Source organism: Python bivittatus, unplaced genomic scaffold (genome assembly GCF_059951505.1).
Source record: "Python bivittatus isolate LINGU-HERP-01145 unplaced genomic scaffold, Pbiv_v1 ctg000310_np1212, whole genome shotgun sequence".
NCBI classification, from domain to species: domain Eukaryota; kingdom Metazoa; phylum Chordata; class Lepidosauria; order Squamata; family Pythonidae; genus Python; species Python bivittatus.
This window is the reverse complement of record NW_028277054.1, coordinates 10,556,758-10,579,101: the sequence shown is the minus strand read 5'-3', so window position 1 is coordinate 10,579,101 and position 22,344 is coordinate 10,556,758. Positions and strand designations below refer to the sequence as shown.

Sequence of the window (22,344 nt, the reverse complement as noted above, 5' to 3'; positions counted from 1 at the left end):
GGGGATCCACAAGGAGGTTTTGAACATAGAATTGGAAAACAATGGCATGTTTAAAACAAAGAAAGAAAGAAAAAAAGAAGACTTTACTGGAATAAAGATAAATTCCAAATATGAGCATGAGATGAAAAAACAGAAGCAGCCACACATGAGAATCCTGTTACCTCCTTATTGAGAAACACAGTAATAGCTACTGAGTCATGTATAAGGTGGCTTATTTCCAAGAAAGCTTTATTTCTGGGGCGGATAGCCTTTGGAGGGACATCCACATGGGATCAGCAGCATCAAAGTGGCAAGCAAAACCATGGTGATCAAAGCCCGCCCCATTTTACATGTGTGTGATGCATGTGAAGCATGTTAAAAGGGCTTTGATCAACCAGCCACACCCACAGTTTTGACACTGTTGACCCCCCCCCCTTCCCCATGAATATGCTGTGAAATATGATCTCCATTCTACTTTTACATCATTTCCTGGTTTCCTTCTGATCACATCACCAATATTTAATGTCACAGTTGATCATTCAGCGGTAGCAGTTTAGCTCGCACCATAACTTAAGAGAGCAGTTTTCTACCATCTTCAGATGGAAAAGTCATAGAATAAGCTTAACAAGAACAACCCCCTGATAAAAGTTAAAATAATTCCTAGGACTGTTAATATATATCAGATGGCACAACCCACTTATTTTGCCCACCATGGACCTTGTCTCCTCCAAAGAGAAAATGAAACACATTCAGCATCTATCAAAAAGTTTGACTACTCTTGCTTCAATTGCGTGAACAAAGCAACAAAAATTACAAGAGGAAACTGGATCAAAAGGACAAGATCTAAAGTAGAACAACACAGGAGAAAAGTAAGATTAAAGATAGAAAAAGAAAAAAAGGAAGTCAAGTAGGAAAAGAGTGAGCAGGGCCCAGCTTAATGCTATTTGAACTGAAATAACAAGCAACTGAAGCTCAACCTGACATGCACATATGTGTAATGTGTAGTTCAGCCCTAGGTGTAGTTGAGCAGAGGCTGAAAGAAGAGTAAAAACATTCCAACCGATAAGACAATACCAAACATCAAGAGCCATTGTCCATGCAGACAGAATGACAGACAGATGGACGAACTGATGGATGGACAGACAGACAGACATTTGGGATTCACAAACATTGCAAGAAAACTAGAAGGAATGCTCCCCAATCCTCTGATGGAGTATATCAAATAAGAAACAATAAATTGCTTATCAGTTCCTGAGGCTCTCATGTGTCCTGTGCTTTGCTCTGATTCACTGCACCTGGGAAATTCTCATTCAGCAGAGCAAGGAAACAGCTGATGTTGAAAGATGCGGAAAACAGAAGGAGGAAGCGTGTATGATGCCCAGGTTCATAGGCACACACACACACACCCAAAAAACTTTGATTCAGTGCAAACGACAGAAGGCTAAATGGTGTTATTCTTAATTATTGTCCATGTCTGGTCTAATCACTACGAGTCTGGCAAAAAGGAAAGAGGAGATGGAGCCCTGTTTATCTGAACTGGGAAAGAGAGAGCACCACCTTGATTTACATTCCAAGGGTACCATCTAGTGGTTAGTGTGAAACAGGCGATATTGGTTGAGGAGGAAAGTGATTTGCAAAGCTTATTACAAAAGCAACCTGTAGAGGACTGCTTATTTATTTACTTACTTACTTATATTAATGGTCTTGGGAAGAATTCTTTGCAAAGCTAGCTTTGATGATCGTGCAGATTATGTTACATTTTATTTTTCTATATCAGCACTACGTTGACTCAGTTTGGACAACATGTTTCTTGCATGCAAAGCTTATTAAAAGCATGGAGGCTCTAATGAATGTGCCTCAATGGATATAATGGTAAAAGATAGTGGAGTTAGGGTCGGGCTGAGAAGTTAAAAGAACAGCAACAACAACAAAGCCGTGTTCAAAAGGAAAGTGGTTTGTCACTTCCATTCTCAGGAAACTGCATGGATACAGTCACCAGGAGGTGATCGTATTTATGTAAGGACTGATATGGCCATCCAACAACAGTGTGACTCCAGGCAGCATACAGCAATAAAAACAAAATTACACTGTCCCCAGTTACAAAAACAGCCCAAAATCAACAAGAAGAAAACACAGTACGGATACACAAACATACACTACACCTTGCAGGGCAAGTTTATCTAACATCCTGGCCCCAACACCCAAGGCAGTAGCCAGGTCTTCAAAGCTTTTCTGAAGGTTTTGATGGCCTTTCTGAAACCCAGTAAGGTAGGGGCCATCTTGATCTCTGGGGGAATGATATTTCAAAGAATGCAGGGCAACAATTGAAAGGCCGACCTCTGAGGCCTTTGAAGGCAGCAATTTCTAAATGAAGAGACCTGAAGTAGTCCTTCTACCAAAACTTATCAGATTGGAAGAACAAATTAGGAGAAGGTATTCCTGAAGATATTCAAATCCTATGCCATGAAGTGACCAACACCTTGGTTTGCATCCAGAAGCTGTCTGGTAATCAGCGTAGTTCTTAATAGCAGTATCCCAAGAGTAGATCATGATGGAACCATCACTACTCAAGCCACATTCTAGACCAGCTATAGTGCTCAGGTAGTCTTCAAGGGCAGCCTCGTGTAGATATATTTCACTTGTCTTCCATTTTGTTGGTAAATTCCTTATGAAATAAAAACTGGTGCAGTCAAACAATTTACACTGTTTCTTCAGAAACCAGCACATAGTCTGTTTAAGGTTGTCTTTCAAATTGCAAATTCTGCATTATAGAGCGGTCATATGTAACTTAGAAAATGCCTGATTCTTGGTAAGGAACACACATTCTAAGGCATTTTAAATTGATATGCCTTAGGATGCAGTCATTTATAAATCACACCCCGCTCATCAGCAACATATGGATGAATTCAACATTGCACGCACTACCTTAATTTCTACATAATTAATGTGGATCGTGTAATTAAAAGATTACAAATGTGCCTGGAACGAAGGGTCTGTTGGTGTCAGAATCTGGTTTGAATCTTTTCATAAAGTCTAATTATATGCCAAACATTGTTGCCTAGTCTAATGTCTAATTAACATTAGAAGCAAGAACGCAACTTTTCATATTTTAAACTGGGACACATGGAGAAGAGGGGATTAATTAATTAATGTTTCTGTCTATCCACTTGACCAAAAACAAAGCAGAAAGTGGTTTTCCAACTGCTAATATATTCTAGCTATTGTGCTGTTTTGTAGCAAAATAGCTGGAATATGCATATATTGGCATTAGATTTGGCTCATAAAATTACTATTGTATATTTTGCTTGGGAATTTATCTGGGTCCTTAAGGCTGTTAATATGTCTTGCCCTGTATATGAAAAGCTGGCCATACATTAATATTCATGACCTTGAAGAAACATTTTGATTCTAAGCAGAAAGAAGTAAACATAGATCATGGCTGGTCCAGTATCTTTGCCATCCATTTCAAATTCCATATGCAGAAGCCCACCAGTTGGCAGTTACATCTTATTTCAATAGGCATGAGGGCACAGCATTTTCCTAAAGGCAGCAAGGAGTTTTGAGGGTTGGGAAGGCTACCTCTCCGTCCCATATTGCCACTGCCCAGGTCCATAAGCTGCTGTCAACTGAGAAAGCCATCTCATTCATCCTAATGATATGTCCATAAATATGGATTATGTCCATGAAGGCAAACTATCTGAGAATGCACAAAAGCTGACTACTTCTTGAAGGTTTCAGCCAATCAACTCTATCTATCTATCTATCTATCTATCTATCTATCTATCTATCTATCTTTATATAACCGCCCATCTCACACAAGGTGACTCTGGGCGGTGTACAATTAAAAAATAAATACATAAAAACAATTACACATAAAAAACTGGAAAAGCACATAAAACAGGAAGGGATAAAATTAATAAGGGAGCCATCGTAACATCTCCCAGGTCCCCTGCGAGCCCCATCACATAACCAGGTCTTGAGGGACTCATGGAATGTTAAGAAGGATGGGGCTAATTTCACTTCACTTTCTATATTTCCCCTCAAGCCATAATGGAGGCAGAGAAGGAAATGGCCTATGTGTCATGTTGCCAATAACTCCATTATCCATCATGGTTCATTCTCTAATGCCTTAGCAAGCTCACCACTATTCTTCCTGCCTGACCACAACTTATGAAACTTAAATGAATTCAGCTAAATGTTAAGTTCTATCCAGTCTTTCCCAGTTTGGATACCCTCCAGAAGTACAGATTTTAACTCCCAGAATTCTCCAGCTAGCCAGGCCATCACTGAGAATCCTGGGAATTGGTCCACACATCCAAAGGATGCCAAGACTAGGAAATGGTACCCTATGTCTTTATGTAGAATAGCTCTAGCTTCAGAAGTTTCCTCTCCTCTCCTACCTTTTGCCACCCTTAAAGCAGGTTAAAACTCGAAATACAACTTTCTTCCAACCACGACTGTCTAGACAGAGCTGTAAAACAGAACATCAGCTTCTCTTCCGAACATATTAGCTGCAGCAAACCAGAGATTGACTAAATTGTATACTTCAGTAAATCTCACCTTCAAACCAAAATCACACTCCTCTTTGGTTACTTCCCATAGGAAACATAACTTTCACATAAGCAGATATATGAATGCCATCTTGGTCTCATATACTTCCATTATTACTGCGTTCATGTTCTATATGTACATGAGAATAGAGGATGGAAACTCTGACCACAAAGTTGGTAAAATATTGAAGCATTAAGCTATAGACTAATGGAATCTCAAAACTGCATGGGTGGATAGGAAAAGATCAAAACCAACTAGGCAGAAATCTTTTCATCTCCTCCTATTTTAAGGATTCCAAGCCAGGTCCAAAATTATGCCTTTTGGTGGTGTGCTGGGAGTTGCACTCCAAAATGTAGGTGGAGTCAGGATAAAAAGGTAGGTAGGATAAACTCTAAAGTTGATCTGATGGAAATCTAACGGATGTTTAAGTTAATACGGTTAATATGATTGTATTCCAGTACTTCATGTTTGTTTTCTATTACATTTAAGAATACTGTTTATGGCTGGAGAGCTCCAGGGAATACCTGTGTGTCTTTGAGAAAGGCACACGTGTTCCTTGCAGTTTAGGCTTCAGATTCCTGTCCCAGCTCATCTATTGTACAAAGATGCTGTAAGTTGCACCAGAGATCTTCTGCAATTCATTGGTGACTTTTTACCTTTTTGATTTGCAAGCTTAAAGGTATGGGTCTGTTTCTTATGGGCATATATATGTACAGAGCCTGATGCCATTTTGGAATGCTTTTAATATTTTAACCAGAAAAGTGGGATTAAGATATGAAGAAGAGAAAAATGGTCAGTAAAAGCCACAAAACTCAGGGTTAACTCTTCAGTGACCTTTATTTTTTCCTACACAAGACACCATTCATTTAGCATGATATTTCTGAAAAGGCCTTTTATGTATCCTCAGGTACAAATATTTTGATACAAAACCTTTTAAAGGAAAAAAGGAACTGAAGTTCAACCACTTGGGCTCACCGTGGGAGAGGGGCAGTGATGATAAACAAATGTGAGATGGACAGCATGGCTTGAGGTTCACTTTTTAGTCTTCTGAAGCCAACAGGAATGGTAGTATCCCTGGGTGGCTGGTAGCTTCAATACCATCTGAGATGATATCCTGCCTTGGCAGAGAAGAATGTGAATTGTGTGACATTATAAAGGTGACAAAAACATCATAGCTAGAGTCTCCTTCAAAACCAGTGTCCTGCACTTCCTGCTTGATTTGACTATGACACTTTTGTTTGCTGAGAGTGTAGTCAGCATTCAAGGTTGTCCTCAGGGTGTGGTCAAAAAAAGTCAAGATGATGGCCGCCAGAATGCAATTGAAGCTCCACCCATTTTGCATGTGTATCACACGGAAAAATGGGTGTAGTTCAATCACACCATCATGGCTACTGTCTTGATTTTTTTTACCACACCCTGAGGACATCCCTGGTAACATTAGGAGGGATTAGGTCAGCAGCATAATTGCCATCATTGTAAATACGTTCATAGATGAGTCCATTGTAGAAAACTCCAGATGTGACCTTTTAATACCAGGTGTTATGCTGCTATGAGCAGAAATATCAGCCTTGGTTATTATTGTTCTTGTTATTATTATTAGATATCTAAACTCACCTTCTTTTTCCAGGCTTGTAGCAGATGCATCTTATTCTAATATGTCCTATCAAGTATTATATAATTCTTTCATCTACTCATAGGTATTTCATAGTGAATTATATATTTACCATTTTTTTAAAAAAATCATAACATTCAAAGTCACATAAGTCAAATTAAGTTCTTTAAAAAAACTAAGGGCACAACGGACCCCCACCCCCCAAAAATACAGAAAATCCCAATTACCATTCACAGAACTTGCAAAAAGAATGCATTAAAACATAAAAGATGTATATATTAAGCTTTGATTAAAATGATTCTTCAGGTAATTAATGCATGCATATTCTGTGAGGTAAGAAATGTTTAGTGTCATTCAATAAACAAGAACATACAAGCTTTTGCTGTGATTTATATGCGAAAGATTCAACTTTTTCATCTCCCAAAACAAAGACACTTCCAATAGTTGGACCTTGGGTACCATCTGAAAGAGCTCTCCAGCTGTATCAGCAGAAGTCTTCTGGTATCCTCATTTTAAGTTGGGAAGGAGCCACATTATCCTACATTTTAAACAGTGATCCTGTTTTCTAGAATGGCAAGCTTTTTTGATACAGCTTCAAGTGAGCAAGAATTAAGGAATAATATACATAGAAAGAAGATGAATATCTTTTCAATGGCTATGTTATGGAGATGGACTGAATAAAAATCATGAAATACTGTACAAAGAACAAAGATATATAAAAACAAAGTTGCTGGATACAGCTACGAATCCTCTAAGCCAGTATTTCTCAACCTCAGCAACGTTAAGATGCATGGGCTTCAACTCCCAGAATTCACCAGCCAGCATGGGACTTGAAGTCCACACATCTTAAAATGGCTGAAGTTGAGAAATACTGCTCTAAGCAAAATAGAAATATCAGCTGTCCTGAAAAATGGTTTGCCCAGTTGTTCCCCCATCACCACCAAGTTCCTGCTGCTGATCCCAGAGATCTCATACATCCCTGGATATAGTCCAAGAATGAACATTCACTCTTTGCTGAAAGTCACATTCTTTTGAGAATGATCTGTTGAAGGTTCTAATGTCTGCCAAGAGTGGAGGTCACTTAAGCAAACAGTGGGGAGGGGTGAGAATGGCATCCTTCTGTCTTTCTGACCTCTCCATTGTCTTTCCAGTATCATTTTCTTCCCCCCCCCTCCCTCCCTCCCTCCCTCCCTCATCTATCTATCCTCAGCAGAAGATATAAGTAATTGGATCTGGCATGGATTGCTGACAGAAAGCTGCTTTTGAAATAAGGTCAAGGTCTACACAAAATAATGCTAAACAACATATACAGCCTCAGCTTATTCATCATTGCATAGGAAGAACCATAAATGTCCTCCTATTCAAATCCCAAGCACACTGGACAAGTGCAACATCTGGTGTAAATCAAGTTTGTGCTTTCCATAACCATTCCAAGCCAAAAAGGTGCCCTAATGCACTCTATTCCAAGTGGTACCCAAAGGATATGTTTTCGTGTCAATGCCTTTATGAGGTTGTCTACCTTTCTCTGGAATTTGACAATGGCTTCACATTCACATGGATCTTCTTCTGGAGGAGGCAAGATAAAGTGCTTCAGTAAATTAAATATTAGAAGAAGGTCTTCCTAGTTGGGCATTATGAAATGATAGAGGCTTATGAAACATATTTTGTCTAGTCCAGGGACAGGCAGCCTGTGATTGTAGACTGCAAACAACATGAGATCACAACTTGGCATCATTGAAATTCAGCAATAGCCAGTTCTCAGCAGCACAATTTGTGTATTTTGTTTCTTCAAAAGTAAGGGTGCAATAGGACCAGGGAGCCTTTGATGAGGGAGAGCAAACCATTCTAATTTTCTCTCAAAGAGCCCCAAATTGCACTGCTGAAATTCTGTCATTTGGCAACTAAGTTTCAAGCGTGCAATTTTGGGTCATTTTGGAGAAATTTTGATATGTGTATGTGTGTGTGTTTTAAGAGTAGAAAAGGGAACAATATGATTTTCAGAGATTTCTCACACCAACCCCTACCCCTAAACCCTTTCTTTCTTTTTTTAAATAAATTTTAGTGAAAGTTTTAAAGAGAACATAAAAATGAACACAAACTAATACAGAATAAAGAAAACAAAGAAAGAAAAAGAGAAAAATCAAAAGTGCAAAAAGAGAGAATAAAAAGAAATAGAAAGAAGAAGCTAAGCTCTTTCCAAAACAATACAAAGCTCCCCACCCCTTCCTCTTGCACATTAATTCATCCGGTAAGTTTACCTGTGGATCTGCAGCTGGTTGAGGGAGCAAATTGCAGTTCTCACTTTTGGAAATTTGGTCCCCCCTGTTCTAGCCCCTACTTGTTTCACAGAAAGAAACTGACTGTAAGCACTGGGTATATTTTAACTCAAGATGGGAACAGGCTAATCCTTGCTGAGAAAATGAACTGAGCCCTTTGAGCATTCATTTGATTGCTGGACCACCCTCAAGAGGGTTAATTGAGCATTTCAAATAACTCTTGAAGGGATCACCTCTTCCTACCATCTGCTCAGGGCCAGACTGAAGTACTTTGCAATCTGAAACACAACAAAGAACAAGACTCTCCACCACCATCATTTTTCTTGGAGATGTTCACCAGTTTAGCAATTTAATCTTACTTCATTGTTGGCAATGAGAGTGTTCTCTACCATCCTTGAGGGAAACAGGTTGGAAAGATACTAGACAGATTATTTGACATCCATTACTATGTCCTCTAACACATTGTCTTCCCTTTGCCTGAAACAGATGCTTAATTTTATCTAATAGTAGGGCCAGTTTTGTGTCTACTTGACAGCCTTCATCTTTAAGAATGGGACAAAACTCACCGTGAGGGCAGGATAGGGTAGCAAGCAGTGAAGACTGCTTCCTCAAATATAGGTAAAGCCTCTGGGCTTCTAACTCCTTCCCCCAACTTATAGAGTAAAGGCATTGGCAGCAGTTCTTCCATGCGGGGATCCTGAGAGATGAATTGTACACATAGGATCTTCAGTGGGATATGGTGCTATCAGTCCATTGAGAGTTATAGTAGTTCGGGGAACCAGCAGGAAGCCTCTGCTCTGAAGATCTTAATGTATAGATAGTTCCACAAGGAGTGAGGGGATAACAATACAATAAGCGTAATATGAACCACTTTGGAATGAGCATCCCACAATGAAGGCCCACCATTAAGAAACCCTCTCTGCAATAGCCATCCATCAGGTGACGGAGAACCTATAGGAGACATGATCACTGAAGATGCTAATTTAGAAACTTATGGAGGCAATTGGTATCAATAATGCCAGAAGATGCTATCATGACAATAATGGTTCCTAGAAAAATCAAGACAAAATAACAATGGAACTGTTACCTTAGTCATTATATAAATGGAGTCTGCAATTATTTGTCAAACCAAAAAGTCACAGTGTTGCACATCCTATGCACAGCTTCACTCACCAACACATATTTTAGTTTGCAGCCTCTTTCCAATTTGATTGATGGTTCGGAAATCAGCTGTATAGAAGTAGTGCTCTGCCACTGGTTCAGAGGCAATTTCCTTGAGTTCATCTTCAATAGCATTGCCCACTCCAACAGCAAACATCTTATATCCTGAAACAAACAAGAACTAATCATCCGTGTGTTATCACGTTCACGGAAGCACAATAAAAGCGTTATTGATCAAAAGCCACTGTGCTGCTATACTGTCTTTCCCCTCAAAATGTGAGTTTGTGTGTGTGTGTGTGTGTAAAGATAAAAGAAATCTGGAAAACACAGAGGAATTACAAATAAAAAACATTCATCTGGACTGTTCATCTCCAGGGGCCATCACCTTATCTTCTGACAATGATTTTCAGGTGTTGCATCAGGCAAATTACTTTGTTATGTATCTCCTTGGTTTGCCAATTTCACATCTAGCTTAGTAAATATAGTTACAGTAAATCATAGCTGCATGATTTGGATGCAACAGAAAATAGTGGGTTGATCAATCCCAGAGGTCTTTCTTTCTGGAGGAGAAAAGGCACTGGTGTAATAATCCTCCTTGATATAATACAGTGTTTTCAATGTATGAGATTGAAGTAATTGTGTCTAAACTGAGCTCTAATAAAATCACGGTCCTAATTGCCAAGCACTTACCTAATTCTTTGGCTTTCTTGGCTGCATCATTGATGTAATCTTGGGAGCGTCCATCAGTAAACACAATGGCCGCCTTGGGGACTCCAGGCCTTGCTCCACTGGAGATGGCAAAGGAATTGTCTACTAAATATTTCAAAGCCTGGCCAGTCATGGTGCCTTTTTCCATATATGACATCTTTCTCACTGCTGCTTTGATATCCTTCTTGTTTTTGTATTGCCCCAGTGGGAACTCCTGCTTGACTGAGCTAGAATACTGGACCAAGCCCACCTGAGTGTTTTTATCTGACACATCCAGAGAATCCACAATCTGGTTAATGAACCTCTTCACCAGCTCAAAGTTTTCAGGCCTAACACTTTTTGATCCATCTATCAGGAAGATGAGATCCATGGCAGGTCCTCCAATACACACTGTAGAAAAGAGAAAACAGAAAGCGGGAAGAAAGCCATTGCTGAAAGAATCACCTCTTTAATTTAAATGACAACACTTCTTAAAAACTGACTTTAACAAGTATTTTGAACCGGATCTGCATCTTTGGAGTGGAGCACACTCACGAAAAGCAGTGGGACAAGTCATAAACGCAGTGGGACAAGTCATTTATGTTTATAGCATTATAATTTCTGCTTGGCCTCTTATTTTCAAGAATGAGTCGCTCGGCTATACACTGAGTGAGAGCAGTTCAGAAGCTAAGATTCATGTGTGTTCTTTGTTCTCTTTGGCTATTCAACAGAGTGACAGTTTATCCTCAAAAGAAAATGTGGAAAACGCATTTTAAATGGCATGTAGTAGACGCAGAATGAGCCTGCTTTGTTGAGGGAGGGGGCAGTATTATGGAACCTTCCCAAATCTGCTTTAAAAGCTGAGTTGTGCTTCAGTGATTGGACCCTCTTCCTAGAACTCCTCTGATTCAATGTTTAAGTTATGCAACATGTTTGTATATTTCAGTAGTTTGGCCAAGGGCAACCTGTGCAAAGTTTTATCTGTATAATCGGAACTCTCTGCTGCTCTGAAAGCTTTTTAGAAGCTTGTCCAGAAAGGTTATTTAAGGATTCCACAACTGATCCAAGCAGAGTTATTTTTGCTGGGGTAATGAACAGTGTCCTGAACAAATTACTCAGGAAACAGATCCATGAATAAGTCGCTTTCTATCACTTTTTATTATGACTTATTGGCAGGACCCTAGCCATTGTCCCTCTGCATGGAAATTCAATGATGATGATACTTTAAGAAGCATGGAAGTGGGGCAAAGGCTATGCCCATAAACAAAGGCTTGTATCTGTCTCAAGAAGCATTCTGTCACACGCATGTAAACATGTGCTATCTAGGATTCTGTTTTTAATGCAAGGGTGGGCAACTTGTGGCACCTGAGCTGCATGTGACCTTCACCTAGTGGCAGCACAGTGATTTTTTAGAAGTGCAATGTTTACTTTTTTGCACAATTAAAGCATTAAAATGTGTCAAGCCTCTGGGACACCTAATACGTAGTCTTCATGTAGGTGTCCTTTTAAAAAGTGCAAGGCTGAAAATATTGACCTGGCCACCCTGTTGACGGTTCTTTCACCATCACATTTTCTGCATCCCTTGTAGGACAACTGCATGAATTCCCTGGCCAAAAACAGTTGCCCAGGGTGTTAATTTAATTCCACAGTTGGCCTAATTTAATGTTCTCCTCCTTTAAGATTAAAAAAAAATGAGAAAGATGGGTTAAAGGGTATGAAAATGATGACTCTATTGTATCATATCTTCAAAGCTATTCTCTATCCCCAGCCTTAATAGATGCAGGTCCAAGGATATCAATCCAGGTGGCATCATTAAACAGTTCACTATAGCCTAGCCCTGACTTCTCCTTTCTCTCCTTCTTCGAACTCTGGCACTGATATTGCTTTCAGTTCCAATTTCTTATTTCTTGTATGGATTGTCAGGAAGTCACACATTCACCAATAATGGATTTTTGTGGGTTGACTAACAGAAGGTTAAAAGAGAAGATCTGGGGCCACCCATCACCTATTCCATTGGAAAGGCACAGTAGAAGAACCATGATGAAGATCTAACAGAAACCTATACCTGGCCCTGGACAGACTTAACTAAGATTTTCTGGAGATATAGGTTTTGCCAAAGCAGAAACAATATCTTCATTATCATTTCCAAGGAGAAACAATAGAAAAGGGATCCAGAAACTGAACCTTACAAAAATGTGTTTCAACCTGGAGTATCTGCTAAATAGTACAAGGTGTTAATGCACTGCAGAAGCATATCTACATGGATATTTAACTTGAACAGTGATGTATTTCACACATTGTGAATTGGGCATGCATTTCCATGATTTGGAATCAACTTGGGTTCCCTTTACAAAGTTTTAAACAAAACTCTTTTACCACTGCAGGTCTTCCCATCATTGTTAAGAGTGAAACCCGCTTCACAAGCACAGGTATACGAGGCTCCTGTACTGACACAGATCTGCTGGCAATCATGGTCTCTGGTGGCACACAAATCTGACACAACTGTAAAGCAATAAAATAATAAACACAGTAAACAAGCAGGGTCTGATCTTAGCTTATAATATCATTATTCTTGTGCAAATCAACTAGAAATGTTAGCAGTTCAGGTCTCCTGGAATCAACATCTGAGCTTATAAACAATCTGAATGTTCCTCTCTTCATAATCTTATAACCAGGATCAGTAATAGATGGCCCATGAGCCACATGCATCCTTAGAGCTCCCTGCAGAGGGAGGCTTCTCATCATAACACGCACTTCCCAAAAGTCCAATAGTCATTCCAATTCCCCCAACATATCTCAGGGCTCCTGAACAAAGAAGGACCATGAGCCCCCAGAACCTAGGCAAGAGGCACTTCACTGTAGAGTATATTTCATTAGGCTTAGCAGGTGATAGCACTTGGCTGATTTTGTGTAATCTCCAAAGCTAAGCAGGATCAGATATGGTGAGTATTTGGATGAGAGACTACCAGGGAATATCAAGACTGGGCAAAGGCAAACCTTTCCTCTACAGTTGCCAAGAACACTGCATGTACTTCAGATGCTTTGGATAGAATCTCCCACACTTTTTGACCGTAATACAGTGTTAGGGCTGGGTGAGCTACCATAAACCAATCCACTTGTGAAATGGCCAATGTGGGTTTTCTTTGCCTTCTAATTATTTCTAATCATATGCTTATTTTTAACAACAAAATACAGGTAGTCCTCGGGTTAAGAACGCCCGGGTTACAGACAACCCATAATTAAGAACGGAGTCTATTGTAGCAAAATTCGGGTTAAATACACACTGGTTCAAGTTCATTACACAATACTATTTATACCACAATACTCTTCTGGCTTACAGAAACATCTTGTAGTTGAGAAAGGGCAATTTCTTGTATGCATTGCCTTCAGTAAAGTTTAAGACTTACCACAGAAAGCTTCTTGAAACTTTTTGGTCAGCTTCTCAATGACACTATAACTTTCAACATAGTCAACATGGTCATCCAAGGGCTGACTAGCTATCTGTCGCAAGGTATGCATGTCGACGCGGCCCACGCCAATGGCAAAGATTTCAATCCCGAGAGCTCTTGCCCTTGCTGATACATCTTTCACCCCATCCTGGGGATGACCATCAGTCACTACGATAGCCACCTTGAGAACGAGACAATGAAGACTCAATTGATTTTTCCAACTGGGCCCAGCAAGGGGTGGAATGGGGGAATGTTTGTCCTCCCTTGGATGGTGTCTATCGTACACAGTGAGATTAGTAACTCATATTCAGCTATCTTAACCACAAAGAGAAACAAAGAATCCTATTCCCTAGATATTGTAATAATCTCTCACTCCTTTATTAAAAGGCACTTTGCAACAGAGAAGGCTCCCCAGAGAACATCATAAAAGGGCAGAATGTATCTGCGCCTTAAAAGTGATGAACGATAATGCAATGCAGTGCTCCTTGATTGCCAGGAGGGAGAGCCATCTATTTAACCAACTGAATGAATGAATGAAAAGTGAAAAATAAGGTGAGTGAGAGCATATATACATCAAAAAGAAAAAACTAACGAGCAAGAAAATATATCTATATCTATATCTATATCTATATCTATATCTATATCTATATCTATATCTATATCTATATCTATATCTATATATACAGGGATTTTGTCAATTAGAACAAATCCAAAACAGCCTTTTCACAGAACATTCCCAACAATGCAGGTGCATTCTTCGTTTTTTTTCTCTGAAACACTCACAATTTGATTTTTGTGGACAGAATCAGGTACAAGTATTCTTCATCTTAACATTACTTTGTTCTCTTTTCTCTCCAGTTCTTTAGAGATTTTCATTTTCACCCAGGTAAGCTTCATCTGGATATTTGAATCCTCAAATGAAGGATCATTTCCTAATATCTTACAGCAAAAAATTATTTTATCCTCACATACAGACAAGATGCCCCCAAAAGTTAAGATGGCACCCAACCTTTTTTAATGTGTGTCATACGTAAAAAGGGGTGCAGCTTCAATCGTGAAGTTGACCCACCCTCTGCAGATGCCCCTTTACATAAACACTTGTCATATGACTGTAAAAGGCCACGTGCAGACCTGACACACACATAAACACCATTTAGCATATTCGATGCCTCTTCTCTGCATTTTCAAGTACCCTCTCTTCTTCTAACAAGGTTTCAACCTGTTATAGCCTCATTGTGTTCAGACTTAAATGCAGCTACAGCTGTTCAAATTGCTGGATATAGGCCTGGCTAAGTTAGGTGAATAAATGGTGTAGTACTCTAAATAATTAAATCAACTGAAGAACAACAGGAGGGGACAAAAGACATCTGAGAGGGGGGGATGCAAATTTCTTTTACTTCATACAAGCGCTTGGCTGAACAAGTCAGTTTCATGGTGTCATTTGCTCTGAAGAGATCTTCATTGCTCCTGCTTGCAGAAGTGTTAGATGATGCAATTCACCTGATTCATATGCTCAGTTACCTCCAGGACTTTTCTTAAGGGCTCGGTCACAAAAAATGCAAGAGCAGCCTGAGGGATTTTAAAAATAGGGCACCAGCCAAAGTATTTTTGCAGAAGCATTTGGCTGCTGCAGAAATGAGTTAGCAAGGAATGTCTCTATTGGCTTGCAAAGGACAGGGATCTAAGGGATTGCTGGCCCTTCGAGGTAGTCCAGACAAGAAGCACAAACCATGAGTACTAACGCTATCTTTATTGTGAGGTTACATTAACAGAATCTTGCACAACTGAAAGTGCTTCTCCCCTCCTTTCCTTTTACTCTCTGGAAAACTAGGGAGGGTCCCTTCTGAAATGCTTCCCATACCTCCTCTCCTTCTGCGGGCTGAGAAATCTTTTACATACCAGATGTCCAATTTGGGGCTCTTCCTCCTGTCTCCCAAGGTCATTCCCACATACCATTACACTAATTCTTTCTAACAGTCTCACATTAACTTTTAAAGCACACACAGACTCCTTTTAAGCTCATCATGCATGCTTCCCTGTGGTGTCGATGAGTTGAACATTAAGGAAATGTGGTAAAAAATTGAAAAATGAGTTGCCCACATAGAACTATATCTTAACTGTATCACTATACAAGTACCTCTTCGAGAAATAGAAGTAGATTGGCGTGTTCCAAACAGTGTAGCTTGTCAGTCTCAGCCATAGGTGGAGCTGTAAAATCTCTTACACCTTCCTCAAGACCATGCAATGTTTGCAACCTCATATCTACACTAACAAACCCTTTGTGCCTTCAGCAATCCATTCATGTAGTCCGAGGAGTGCTGCAGCAAAAGAAATCTCCCTAGGAAGCATTCTTCCCTGCTATGAACATGCAGGAGATCAAGGGAGCTTGAACAGATTTCCTGGCCATGTCATATGTTGAGAAAAGCAAATGCAAATTCCTCCCCACCTGGCAATTTTTTTCTATTTTTTATTATTATTTTTTTAAATGTACGAAATACTGAATCAGCCGGACCTGGACTGCCAAAGCAGAGGATCAGATTTTGAATGAACTGCTCATTCTAAGCTAGTGTTTCTCAACTTTGGCAACTTGAAGATGGGTGGACTTCAACTCCCAGAATTCCGCAGCCAGCCTGGGAGTTGAAGTCCACACATCTTAAAGTTGCCAAGGTTGAGCAACTCTGTTCTAAGCAGACCAGAAATGCTGAGCCTCGACCCCAAATTAAAGGAATGGCTTCATTAGAGATTTAACAAATAGAACTTAAAAAGAGCCATGGTTACCCAGGGACAAGCAACAGAAAAGAGACTGGTCCCGATAAACTTTTGGTCTTGATCTTCATGGATAGAATGAAGACAGATGGGGAAATGAGATGATCAGTTTCCATCTTTAGGCATTCCTAATCAAATACCTATCAAAAGACTTCACACATACAACTTTAGGCACAAAGGTTCTTACAAATGTTGAATGAACATCTGTAGTCATGAATCAGAGCATGACATCCAGTTCCCCAAGTCTATTGATTTGACATGAATCAATATTTGGAAATAGAAAGGGGAGATCATGTTGCACATAGTGTTCTTTCAGAGTTGTCCCTTTCACCTTGTGAAATTGAAACTCTGTTTGGTTAAAAACAATGGGATGCCAGCTAAATTGTGGTCTACCACTTCTGCCCTTAAGGACAAAGGTTTTCATGATATATAAGGTTCCTTTAATGAAGTTGAAAAGGCCTTCTGTTTGAGTTAATTTTTTTTTCCTGCACCAGAAATAGTCACAACAATAAAAACAATAGCAGTAGCAGGTATCTGGAAAAATTAAATTCTTAAGGACCTGAAAGGGAGATTTTTTGAAATTTCTTAGCATTTCAAAAACGATCTCTCCTGCAAGAGAGAGTTGTCCTACCACTGACTTATGGCTCTCCCCAAAGAAAACCTGAGTTTAGCAACTGGTATACATTTAGCTTCTAGCTCACCTGTAAGTGAAGTTCAAGGAGGTAACAGTCAACTATATTTAGCTAATTTTAAATCCCCAAAGAATGAAATGTTCATAGAAAAGGGCATTTATGCATAAAACCTAAACACTCTAAACAGCCACTCACTTTAACCCAACTCTCTTCTTCAAAGAACCACACCTTTATATCTCATCTCAACCAACTGAATGTCACAGCCTGATGAATCTGTTGACAGCATCCACAAGGCTGAGGTATACCCATTCCCCAAACTCCAGGCTTCATGGCTTTGTGCCTAGCTCTACAAGGCTAGGGGGTTTGAAGTGGTGCCTCAGAAGATGACCAAAGCAAGCAGGAAAGGACATACAGAAGAAGGCAATCTTTGTTCCTCATGAAGGAGTGTGAAGAAATGTGAGGAGACATTTCTTCAAAAGGTTGTTACTCTGAGTTGTAACTAAGCATCAGTTAGGTAACTGGGAAGCAGAAAAGCAGTTGTGAGAAGAGAGGAATGTTATGAAATCAAACACACAAAATAAAATGACTGCAAACATTTGTTCAAGGATAAAATTATATCCCTCTTGGGCAAGAGTACTCAACTGCAGGTCCGCAGGCCACATGTGGCCTTTCAAGGCTTGTTTAGATGTGGTGCACATAAAGGAACTCTGCCCATTTTTCCTACCAGCTAATAACAATGGAAAGGCAGCTATCTACATTAACTTGCTGGGAGGAGATGAGGCCCCTGGGATGGGAGGATATGTTCTTTGGAGACCACAGTTAGTTGCTGTGGGATATGTCAGGAGCATTAAGTTTCCACACTTCCCACTTGCCCTGCAATTAAATGGTTGAAATCCATTGAGATATTATTATCATCATCATCATCATCATCATCATCATCATCATCATCATCATCCTGTTTGAACTATTACGAGATTTCTAACAAGCATGCCAAAACCTCATTAGACTTTAACCATTTTTAAAAAAATATTTAAGCACCCACAAAATGTATGGTACTTTTGAGGAGCCCCAGTGCTCCTGAGAACACAGGTTGCAGACAAGAGAGACAGAGAGGTCTAAGTTCACATAAGAGTTGCAAAAACCACAGGCAACAAGACAATGAAATCAAGCTTCTTGACAATCTACAGACTTTCCTCACCTTGTTGATCTCTGGGGATCGCACCCTGGCTCCTTCCCCTTCACTGAATGCTCTGTTGATGGCAAACTGTATAGCCAGGCCTGTCATGGTCCCTGTGGAGAGAGGCTCAATCCTGCGAACTGCTTGTAGCAGGCTGGCCTTGGTATGATGAGTTTTTAGGGACAATTCATTCTTGACAGCACTGGCATAGTTGATGACTCCAATCCGAGTTGTATTAGGACCTATATCAAGTGCCTCAATGACCTGAGACACAAAAACCTTGACTTTGTCAAATTCATTGGGGCGCACACTTCGGGAGCTGTCAACAATGAACACCAGATCGGTAGGTCTTGTCCTGCACTGGGCACCTATTTGAGAGAAGTGAATAGCTTTTTTCAAAAATGAGAAACAGGACAACTCAGAAGTAGGTCCCACTGAATTCATCTGGACTCACTCTTAGCTAAGTGGAGATATTCCAGCCTTATGATCTCTTTCCATATGACTTTGAAAACCACAGAGTCTCTTCCTATGATTGCTTCTTTTATGCTACAATCCTATGGCGTCCAGTGTAGGCTACTGCATATTTTATTATTTATTTATTTGTTTATTCAATTTGCATAGCCACCCATTTCAAACAAGTGTCTCTGGGCAGCAATGTTTATTTATTTGTTTGTTTGTTTATATTTCAAATTTGTCACCGCCCATCTCACTAAAGAGAGACTCTGGGCAGTTTATAGTAAAAACAGAATAAATATTAATTAAAATAGAATAAATATCAATTAATTAATTAAAATACACTACAACAACAAGATTCCTAGATAATACTTCCAAGAGGCTGATGTTAATTAGGTGTTAATAAACTCAGGGAGCATCTTCATGTTGTATGTTATGTTGCACTTTGTATATTATGTTGTATTTTGTATGTTGTATTTTGTGTGGTATTATACTGCATTATATAGATGTTGTATTTTGTATGTTGTGTTGTATTTTGTATGCTGTATTTTGTATATATGTTGTATTTTCCTCTGTGAAGTCAGAACTGGAGTTCTCTTGGAGAGAGAAATCCCAACACTAGTTCCTCCTTCTCTCTCCTCATCAGCCTTTATTGCTGACTTTGGTCAATAGTGGGACATCCAGACACTGGAACATCTGAACTTGAGGTGTCGTGGAAATGGAGCTGTGGGCAGAACAGGAGGTGGTTTTTACCCCAAACCATTCAAGATCCCTACCCTACCCCAAATCTAGGAGATATATGTAAGTCCTTGACCTGACCTAATTCCCCCTTCCCCATTTTTCTACTACTGGTCTGTTGGCAGCAAGCTTATGGCATGTCAGAGGACTCCAATAACAGAGTGCTTTCCTTTAGGGCTGTTCTTTCCAAAATAAACCAAAACCACTAAGGTAAATATTTCAATCCTTCTGAATAGTCAACATTCAAAACACTCATTTATGTTACACATAAATCCTTGACCAAGTTTTAGGATGGACTGAAGGTTTTTTGGCTTTCCTTCCTTAGAGGAAGCATTGTCTTTACTCTAATAGGACTTGAAATTCAGAATGGATTACTTTTCTGGGATTTACTTTAGTGATGGAGGCGTTGCCTTTCTTCTGATTTGCCTTCAGACCTGATCGCAAGACATTATTATAAAGCCAAAAGGAAATAAGGGCACAATCTCCGTCCAGACATTGGTGTCTTGCAAAGAAAAAGAAAAACAAGACCACCATCATATTTTTGCCCACACACTCTCATCCACACCTCTCTCCAAAAATCACAGAAATCCACACCCAGCAACCCAAACAGTCATGGGTTGAGTGGGGGCTATTTTGGCCCAGCACTATATCTTATGTTGAATCCTCTTGCAAACCAGGTTTTGAAATGTTTACAAATCCATCACATCTTTACACTGCAGTAAAATATTTTTACTACCCATCACACAATACTTGCTCCATTCTGTGATCCCTAGAGACTGTAAGCAAATATAGTAACTGCCTGAAATCTTCTGCCAAAGGAGTGTGGTGGAATAGCTAACTCAAGGTCAAAATAAAATTTGATCTTAAGAAGCAAGAAAAGTGTGTGAGTCAAGGCAACTCCATTACTTCTTCTAAAAGACCAGCTCCCTTTGCTTTTCCTCCATCACCAAACTGAATGCTGTTTTCAGTTCAGCAAGGCATAACAAAAACTATCATTTTAATCTTGTGTATCCAGTATTTGAGATTACAAGCCTAAGAGCAGGAAACTCTTCAGGGCTGTAACTGAGTAATACGGTAACAATGAAAACATGCTAGAAAGAGGGGAGAGAGAGAAATAACTGCTGTGCCTACTAGCCATTGATAAACCTAGCTTTTGATTATGACTTTCTTCTACTTTTGTGGAAAATAGAACTAAAAATGCATCAGTATGTAAAGAAATACTTTTATACATTATAGCTTGCCCTGCATTCAGACCTTCTTCAAATCCATTCTTGGATCAACTACCCTCCACAAAGAATCTACCCAGCAGTAGGGTACTAAACGCTTCCTGGTACAAGGAGTCTTGCAGATTAATCAGTGAGGTAGTTTTCTATTCTCCTGGATGATCCCTTTCTTAACTCCATCGACAAACCTTTTCATTATCTCTCATGCAATCTTTGAAAGTAGATTTCAAAGTAGATGTCTCAGAAGACAGGCAGCTCTCCTACCCTCTACTCACAGGATGTCAGTTGAGAAAGCTGAATAGGACACTTGGTCATAGTCCTAGGAAACTTATTTTACTGAGCTGTGCCATGGCATTATAGTTTCTCTCACAATTGTCCTATGGGAATCTCCAGAAGCAGAATTAAGGTTGCAATCCCCCCAGCCAGAAAAGGCTCAAGACTCAAATGTAAAATCCCAGGGCTTCGTGAGATTATTTCTTTCAAAAGGAGGATCTGCAGCCAAGTTACTGGAGAGATTGACATGCATGTACAATTTCTACATGTTCTACAGAGGCACCCAGTTCACTCCTGAACTGGAAGAACTGATCGAGAACCAAAGCTCTTGGACCAGGATTCTAAAGCTGGCATCCATGGTAATGGAGCACTGGAGTAAAGTTAATCATGATGCTGTGTTAGTGGGGGGGGGGGTTCCAAAATTAAGAGGCAAGCATCAGCTGGGAAGAAAGCCTTATAGTGAGATAGCCTAGGAAAAGGGAAGGGGATACGTCATATAAATATCTAAGCCACAAAAATTCACACCGCTGCCTTTTTCTGTGTTCCCCTCCTGTACCACTGCTCTAACCTGGCAAAGTTTTGTAAATGCTAAGATATTCTGTGACTCACCTCTCAGCTGAGGAGGGACCCCATCAACTCCCTGGTTCTGGAAAAGAAGCGGGAGCAAGAATAGGAAGCCAGAAATGAGCATCATTATGGCTGCTGGGATGGAAGCAAAGTGGATTGTTTCAGTGGTGGCTTTGAGGTATTAAGGGGCCTTTCCTCAAGAAGGCAGTGGGCCAACCTCTGAGATGCATGAATGATGGGGGAGTGAGAGGGAGGAGATGGAAAGGATGTGTGGAAGGATGGCAATTGACAAGGAGAGGTCCCTAGGCCTTTTCCAGTACCTGAAATCACCACAACGGCTTCATTGCTAGACTAGGAAGTGGGAAGTTGTAAAAGAGACCAGCGTCAGGCTTGGAATGCGGGGAATTTGAGCCCTGAACAGTGAAGGCAGTCAACTAAGGCTGAAGAAAAGAGTTTATCTGCCAATCACCAGCTTTAATCTGGCCCAAGGGCTGCCACAGTAAGTAAACTGTTTCTACTGTCTTGAGCCAATGGCCTTTTCTAAGCTCTGGAACACTGGGGACCGAGGCAGGGTTGCACAAATAACTATACAGGCACATAAAATGTTTCTTAAAAAGGCATTAGGAATCAGCAGCGCTCTTATTCATTTTTTTTTTTAACGTGCCTGGTTGTTTTTTTAGGAAATGTGGATTGATTGATTTGGAAAGTAGAGAACTGAGGGAAAGAAACAGAGGAGATAAAAACTGAAAATCCAAAAATGACAGATGAGTTTCACATTATAACGCGGTTCTCAATCAAAA

At 39.9% G+C, this 22,344-nt stretch overlaps 1 protein-coding gene across 1 annotated transcript; it reads right to left on the bottom strand.

Moving 5' to 3' along the window:
• Nucleotides 1-7,146: 7,146 nt before the first annotated feature.
• MATN1 (matrilin 1) lies at nt 7,147-21,939 on the bottom strand. The gene is made up of 8 exons (XM_088140228.1): nt 21,587-21,939; nt 18,312-18,658; nt 13,674-13,896; nt 12,643-12,768; nt 10,270-10,677; nt 9,592-9,744; nt 7,617-7,708; nt 7,147-7,203 (listed from the first exon to the last, which is right to left on the bottom strand). Exons 1-8 carry the CDS (start codon nt 21,669-21,671, stop codon nt 7,147-7,149), a joined length of 1,491 nt encoding a protein of 496 aa, XP_087996354.1. The 5' UTR covers nt 21,672-21,939.
• Nucleotides 21,940-22,344: the final 405 nt, after the last annotated feature.

Bases quoted from the DNA above. Each gene is read 5' to 3' on its own strand.
- MATN1 (XM_088140228.1), bottom strand. From the start codon at position 21,671: ATGATGCTCATTTCTGGCTTCCTATTCTTGCTCCCGCTTCTTTTCCAG. The intron at 10,678-12,642 runs GTAAAAGAGTTT...TCTTTTCTACAG, and splicing joins TGATGGGAAGACCTGCAGTG to TGTGTATTGGAGGACCTGCC. The intron at 7,709-9,591 runs GTGAGTGAAGCT...TGCCTCCTCCAG, and splicing joins GCAAACTAAAATATGTGTTG to AAGAAGATCCATGTGAATGT.